The 7,508-nt window shown below is 52.1% G+C and overlaps 1 protein-coding gene across 1 annotated transcript; it reads right to left on the minus strand.

Annotated features, from left to right (window-relative positions):
* Nucleotides 1-407: 407 nt before the first annotated feature.
* On the minus strand, nucleotides 408-5,954 carry HMX1 (H6 family homeobox 1). The gene is made up of 2 exons (XM_070756550.1): nucleotides 5,336-5,954; nucleotides 408-2,170 (listed from the first exon to the last, which is right to left on the minus strand). The coding sequence occupies exons 1-2, from the start codon at nucleotides 5,658-5,660 to the stop codon at nucleotides 1,530-1,532; spliced, it is 966 nt and encodes a 321-aa protein (XP_070612651.1). The 5' UTR covers nucleotides 5,661-5,954; the 3' UTR covers nucleotides 408-1,529.
* Between the last annotated feature and the right edge of the window lie 1,554 nt (nucleotides 5,955-7,508).

Genomic DNA, 7,508 nt, shown 5'->3' on the forward strand with positions numbered 1-7,508 from the left:
GTTTGGCTTAGTTTAGCTTAGTTTACTTTAGTTTAGCTTAGCTTACCTTAGCTTAGTTTAGTTTAGCTTAGCTTAGTTTAGCTTATCTCAGTTTAGCTTAGTTACCTTACCTTAGTTTAGTTTAGCTACATTTCCAGCAGAGCTGCCAATGTTAGAAATAAGGTACTGTATTTTTAAAACAAGGAAACAAACCCACGAGCCCTTAAGAGGCGAGGAAAAAGGAATATTTAAGAGACCGAAGTGTAAACATGCACAATATATTCCCTGTAATACCGCATCGAAGGATCCAACGGGAAGTTTTTAATTCTACATCAGTCGGAACGTGATGGTTCGGAAAAGGCGTCCAGCTTCAAAAACGGTCCAGCGGTACTTATCTTCGTGGAGAATTAAAACGGAACGAAGCTATATAATATGATACAGTATTTTTAAAGGATGTCGTAATACAGTACAGCATTCAGAACAATTCGGGGAAACCCAATTCCTTCCGCGTTTTTTTAAACCATACTTTTGCGTCATAAATTAACAAAACAAAACAATCATAGTAATCATAATATCGTACATGCTTTTTTTTTGTAAATGGGTGGCCGCCTTTCCCGAAGCGAAGCGACAAAACGCGGATCGTTCGTTCAAAATTTACTTTTTTAAAAAGAGAAAGAATCGATTCGGCCACGGCGGGGTAGGGAGGAAACCTCTTTTGCGAAGTCTTTTAATTGCGCTTTTGTTCGTTAAAGAGAGAGTTCCACGGGGTAAGGCTGGAGTTAAAGTCTTCGGAGTGGGGCGAGAGTTCAAGGCAGTTGTAGATTCCACACACACACCCCGCCGCCAAAACCACCGGGAGGGTGGAGTGGGGGCCCTCCGCAGAAGGAAAAGGCGCAAAAGGCGCAAAAATCGAACTTGCGCACCGGCGGTTCTTCCCAGGCGGCTCCAAAGCGCGCGCTTCCTCGCCGGAAGTTTTGAAGAAGAGACCCGACAGCCGCCTGTCTGAAATGGGGTAGGGTCTCCCCGCTCGAGCAAGGGGTTGGACTGGATGACCACCCCAAGGTCTCTCCAAACTCTGTTATTCTTTTGTCCGTCCTTTGTAGGGGTTCCACCGTTGGAGAACTTTTAATAGACTGGACAGCCGCCTGTTCTGAAATAGGGTAGGGTCTCCCCGCGAACAGGGGGTTGGACTAGATGATCTCTCCAAGGTATCTCCAAATTCTGATACTATTTTTTCCTTCGGTTCTAGGCGTTCCACCATTGGAGAGCTTTGAAGAAGATACTCCTTTTTAAGGAGAGACTGGACAGCCTGAAATGGGGTAGGCTCTCCAGCCCCAGCTGGGGATCGACTAGATTACCTCCCCTCGATCTTTCCAAATCCTGATATTATTTTGTCCGTCCGTTGTAGGAGGTCCACCATTGGAGAGCTTTTAAGAAGACACCTGTTCTGAAATGGGGTAGGGTCTCCCCGCTCGACCGGGAAAGTTGGACTAGATGGCCTCTCCAAGGTCCCTTCCCGAGTCTGTTCCGACCGAATGGAGGGGCGGCTTTTAAACCAGGCCGCTCACTGGCGCGCGTAAAAATTGCGCCGCCGCCGCCGGGAAAGCGCTCAGCGAATAAGCCACCGGCCGGCCCGCCAGGCCCAACAGCGGGGGCGGCGGGGGCGGCGGGCCGTGGGGGGAGAGCGGCAAGGCTGCCAGGGCGCCCCCGGCCAGCGAGCTGTCGTGGTACAACACCGGGACGCGGACGATGCGCTGGGCGGTGGAGGGAGGCAGCTGCGCGGCTTCCAAATCGGCGGCCAGCTGGCGTTTCCATTTGTTGCGCCGGTTCTGGAACCAGATCTTGACCTGGGTCTCGGTCAGGCGCAGCGAGGCGGCCAAGCCGGCCCGCTCCGAGCTGCTCAGGTAGCGCTTCACGTCGAAAGTCGACTCCAGTTGGAACACCTGGCTACGGCTGAAGACGGTGCGCGTTTTCTTCTTGCGCCCGCCGGCCCGCGCTTCGCCCGCCTCGGGCTCCTCCGGACGCCCTTTGCCGTCGCTTCCGACGCCTCCGACGGATCCGGGACGCCCCAGGCCTGGCTCTGGACCCCCTTCCTCGAGGGATTTGGGCTCGGCTGCACCCCCTCGGTGGCAACTTGCGTTCTTCTGCTGGGTAGCTCCTTCGCCAATCTCCGGAGAATCTCTGTCGCTGGCTGGTTGGAGTTGGAGTGAGAGTGGAGGGATAAAGAGAGGGAGAGAAAGGATCAGTGCGCTTGGTCGGAAATCTGTCAGTACTATATACTTAACCGGTTGGGTTTGTCAATATATGAACTAACCAGAATGTATGTTTAGTGAAGTTGGCACATTGTTGCTTTAAGGGCTAATGTGCGTGATTGTACATGGGGTCTTTAAAAAAATTTGTTATTAAATTTCCATAATTTATAGTTATTTATTGTTACATATTGGTTGGTAAATCTACTGTAAGGTTGGTAAATCCACAGTCTCTGAATTTAAACATGCCTGGGATAAACATATACCCATCCTAAGATAAAATACAGGAAATGGTATAAGGGCAGACTAGATCAGTGTTTTTCAAACAGTGTGCCGTGGCACACTAGTGTGCCGCGAGACATGGTCAGGTGTGCCGCGAAGCTCAGAGATAAAGAAAGCAAGAGAGAGAGAAAGCAAGAGAGAAAGCAAGCAAGAGAGAGAGAGAAAGAAAGCAAGAGAGAGAAAGAGCGAGAGAGAGAGAGAAAAAGAACTAGAGAGAAAGAAAGCAAGAGAGAGAAAGAACGAGAAAGAAAGAGAGAGAGAGAGAAAAAGAGAAATAAAGCAAGAGAGAGAGAGAAAGAGAGGGAGGGAAGGAGAGAGAGAGAAAGACATAGAGGGACGTAGGGAGGGAGAGAGAAAGAGAGCAAAAAAGAGAGGAAGGAAGGAAGAGAAAGAAAGAGGGATGGAGAGAGAAAGAGGAAGGAAAGGAGAGAAAGAGGGAGGGAGAAAGAAATAGAGCGAAGGGGAGGAAGAGAGATAATTTTTTTGTCCAAACTTTTTTTAGCCGCCCCCCCCCCTTGCTCAATGTGCCCCAGGGTTTCATAAATGTAAAAAATGTGCCACGGCTCAAAAAAGGTTGAAAATCACTGGACTAGATGGACCAGGAGGTCTTTTTCTGCCGTCAGTCTTCTATGTTTCTATTGTTGTATTCAATGTTGTACGCCTTCCTGAGTCACCTGGAGAAGGCGCGGCATAGAAATCTAATTAAATAAATACAAATAATAAATAAACAATGCTGCAGTTAGCTATAAGAGTTAGCTATAATTAGTCAGATGCCTCCCTCTCTTTTTCCCTGAATCTTACTCTCTGCTAGTTATGTCTGTGTGACTGTACTATGCGGTAGACTTTGCGCTAAATGTCAAGGAAAGGAAGGAAGGGGAAATAAAAAGGAAGGGAAGGGAAGGAAGAGGAAAGGAAAGAGGAAAGGAAAGGAAAGAGGAAGGAAACGAAGGAAAGGGAAGAGGAAGGGAAGGGAAATAAAGAGGAAAGGGAAATAAAAAGGAAAGGAAGAAGAGGAAAGGAAAGGGAAAGAAGGAAGGAAGGGGAAGGAAGAGGAAAGGAAAGGAAAGAGGAAGGAAACGAAGGAAAGGAAAGAGGAAGGGAAGGGAAATAAAGAGGAAAGGGAAATAAAAAGGAAAGGAAGAAGAAGAAGAAAGGAAAGGGAAAGAAGGAAGGGAAGGAAGAGGAAAGGAAAGGAAAGACGAAGGGAAGGGAAGGAAAAGAAAGGAAAATAAAAAGGAAAGGAAGAAGAGGAAAGGAATGGTAAAGAAGGAAGGAAGGGGAAGGAAGAGGAAAGGAAAGAAAAGGAAAGAGGAAAGGAAAGGAAAGAGGAAGGAAACGAAGGAAAGGAAAGAGGAAGGGAAGGGAAATAAAGAGGAAAGGGAAATAAAAAGGAAAGGAAGAGAGAAGGAAAGGGAAGGGGAAGGGAAGGAAAGGGAAATAAAAAGGAAAGGAAAATTTAAAAATTGTGCTAAATGTCGGTCTATGTATTGTTTATGTAAGTAATATGCTGTTGTGTACATATGGGGAATAATTATAGTTGAATTGCTGGTTGGATAGAACTATGTGTTCTGATCTCGGTTTGTTTATGATTGATTGGTGTAATATGTGTACCACTTGGACTGTTTTACTGACTACTCTATTGAATACAGTATATGTAAATAATGTTTTTACTCAAATTGTATCGGTCTGGGTTATTGGCTGGCTCTCTGCCGCTACCACATCTGCTCTGCAGGAGTTTGTTTTAGGAACATTACAAACGATTCCTTAGCATTCTAACAAAACCCAACAACAACAACAACAACAACAACAACAACAACAACAACAACAAATCATTCATTTATTTCATTTCATTTATTGGATTTATATGCCGCCCCTCTCCGAAAACTCGCCCCCCCCGTCCCTGCAGACTCCCTCTCCAAGGGCCGGATGAAGCCCCTGCGCAGGATCGGGGGCTCTGCTCCCCCCTCCCACAAAGAGCTGGAAGGGGTGGGGGAGGCAAAGCCACCCCCCACCGAGTCTTGGGCTAGGTCCGGGACCGGGAAAGCCCTCTGCGCCCCCCTCCCCTCAAACAGCCTGAATGGACGCCCCCGTTGGTGCGTTCAGGAGGCTGCTGAAAAATTCCTGGTTTTCCTACCCACCGTTGGCCCACTCCCGGAGAAAGGCCCACGGGATGTAGGCCGCCTCGTGGAGGGAGGGGGGAGAAACGGAGAGGAGGACCAGGGGTCGCAGTGGTTAGAGTTGCAGCACTGTAAGGCTACTGCTAGCTGTAGTCCGGCGGTACAAATCCCGCCACCGGCTCAAGGTTGACCCATCCGTCCCCGGTGGGTAAAAACGAGGACCCAGATTGTTGGGGGCTGACTTGATTAGAGAGGGCTGTAAAGCTCTGTGAAGCGGTATATAAGTCTCAATGCTCAATGCTAAATGCTATTGCTATTCTTTCTTTCCTCCCTCCCTCCCTCCCTCCCTCCTTCCTTCCTTCCGAGGTGGGTCAAATGGGGACCCAGATTGTTGGGGACGAGAGGCTGACTCTGTAAACCGCTTAGAGAGGGTTGTCAAAGCACCGCGAAGCGGTAGATAATTCTAAATGCTATTGGTATTGCTAAAAAGGAAGGAAGGAAGGAAGGAAGGAAGGAAGGAAGGAAGGAAGGAAGGAAGGAAGGGGGAGGGAGGGAAGAGCGTGGATGGATGGATGGATGGATAGGAGATATAGGAGAGAGAGAGATCTAAATGCTATTGCTATTGCTTCTGCCAGGGGGGAAGCTTGGGACGAGGGTCCTGGCCCAGATCTCACCCGTTGGGACACAGGAGGAGGACGCGCGACTTACTTTCCGGGCTGGCGCAGGTCCTAAAAGCCTTACGGGCCCGCCGGTACCACTCCAGGGCGCTCTCCCGCAGGGGCGAGTTCAACTCCAGGCGGGGACCAGGCGGGATCTGGCAGCAGGCGAGAGCGCAGGGGCGTCCGGGCTGGGCGCGCGGTGCCGGGGTCTCCTCCGGGGCTCGGCCCTCCGCCTCCTCTTCCTCCTCTTCCTCATCTTCCTCCTCGTCCTCCCGCCGCCGCCGTTTCGTCTGGGCCGCCAGCAGGTTGGCGATGAAAAACGAGGAGACCCGAGCCGAGGCGGCCTGGACGTTGCCCGACGCTTGGTCCGGCATCCTGGCACCGTTGCGCGCAAAAGGCCCGGTCGCTTTCAGGAGACGGGAGCCCGGCCGTGCGAAGGAGCCGCTCCGGAGGGTCGCATCGCCTTCGCCCCAAGCCAGCCGGACGCCCGGACGGGCCCGACTCGCCGCTTGGCCCGAGGCTGAAGCCCAGCCCGAGAACTGGGAGGGGGGGCGCGCGCCGGGGATGCCGCGCCTGGCCGATTTAGGTCAATTGGGCAGCCAAGCACCGGCGGGAGGTGGGAGGGGGAGAGAAAGGAAGGGAGGGGATGGGGCCGTCCCTCGTCCTCCGCTCTCATTGGTCCACCCGCGAAGGGAAAGAGGACGGGGGGAGGCGGGTCTGCCAATCGGGGGGGGGAGAGAAAAAAGAAAATAATAATAAACAGATGCGCCAAGCTCTCCACGCCTCCTTCCTTTGCTCCATTTCCCACAAGCAGCCCTCCCACCCCCCTGCGCGAGCCCACCCCCCCTCCCCGGTTCTGCGCGCGCGCGGGTGGGTGGGGGTTTTTGAAGGCGACCACCCTTCTCGGGGTCCGCGGCACGAGGGTGGAACGCGCGGGCGCGCTGTGGAGACCCCCAGGTGGATTTTTACGCGCGAGGCCGGGCGTCCTTGGGGGAAGGGGCTCCCCGGCGGCCGGCAGGTACGGAGCTCGGCAGCGAGCACCCTCCGGTTTCCCCTATCTCCACGGAGGGGGGAGGTCCGGGCACCCTGCAAGCCATGGTGCGACGCACCTTCCGAAGGCGCCCCGGCTGCCTGGATTTAAAGGGGGGGTTCCCGGGGATTTTCCGCACTTCGGTGTCCCGGATCTCCGTGGGAGGGGGGTCTTTTCCGGCCTCGCCAACGGCTGGAAAGAAAAACGACCCCCGTGGGAAGGAGAGAGAGCAGCCGGTGACGCCTTCGTGGACGGGCTTCCAACGGCCCGAAGCCTAGCTGCCCGCCTTCAAACCGGAGGAAGCGGTGCCGCGGAGGGGTCTCGTCTCGTGAGCAGCGACCCACCCAGCCCTACGAACCTCCGCCTGCAGGTGAGCCCGGGAAGAAATTGGGTTTTTTTTTTTTGTTTCCTTGGATAGGAATCGCTCGTTAAGTGGGAGACGCGCTTTTTAAAAAAGGAGGCGTTTTCCGCGCGGAGATCTTAAGGCGGCCAAGGAATATGGCCGAGCGATTTGGTCCAAAAAAAAAAGGAATGGAATGGAAATAAGAAGGAAAGGAAAGGAAAGGAAAGAAAGGAAAGGAAATGAAGAAGAGGAAAGGAAAGAGGGAAAGGAAAGAGGGAAAGGAAACAAGAAGGAAAGCAAGAATATGAAAAGAAAGGAAGACGAGGAAAGGAAAGGAAAAGAGGGAAAGGAAAAGGGAAGGAAGAGGAAAGGAAAGAAAGAAGGAAAAAGGGAATGGAATGGAAGGAAGAGGAAAGGGAAGGGAAGGAAGAGGAAAGGAAGGGAAGGGAAGAAAATAAGAAGAAACGGAAAGGAAGAAAAGAAAAACGAAATCGCTGAAGGAATGTTTTTCCTTGGGCCCCGGTCTTCTTGAGCTGCCACCGCCTCGGATCGGAGCTTGGATCGAGGCCGGATTTTGAACGGGGGGGGAGGCGGGGAAGGGGAGGCGGAAGGGGCGCTGGGGAGAAGGACGACAAGGGCCCTCTCCTATTCAATCACAATAAAGCTGGGAAGGGACCTTAGAGGTCTTCTAGTCGAACCCCTGCTCCAGACAAAGACCCCATTCCATTCCGGACAAAAGTCTCTTCTTAAATCCCACCAATGATGAAACACCCACAGCGTCTTGTGGCAAGCAGTTCCGCTTTTTAATCGTTCTAATAATCAGGAAGCTTCTCCTTCATTCCAGGTCGC

Source organism: Erythrolamprus reginae, chromosome 7 (assembly GCF_031021105.1).
Source record: "Erythrolamprus reginae isolate rEryReg1 chromosome 7, rEryReg1.hap1, whole genome shotgun sequence".
NCBI classification, from domain to species: Eukaryota; Metazoa; Chordata; class Lepidosauria; order Squamata; family Dipsadidae; genus Erythrolamprus; species Erythrolamprus reginae.

Coding starts and splice junctions, on each gene's coding strand:
- HMX1 (XM_070756550.1), bottom strand. CDS start 5,660: ATGCCGGACCAAGCGTCGGGCAACGTCCAGGCCGCCTCGGCTCGGGTC. Junction 2,171..5,335: donor GACCTGCGCCAGCCCGGAAA/GTAAGTCGCGCG, acceptor AACTCCAACCAG/CCAGCGACAGAGATTCTCCG.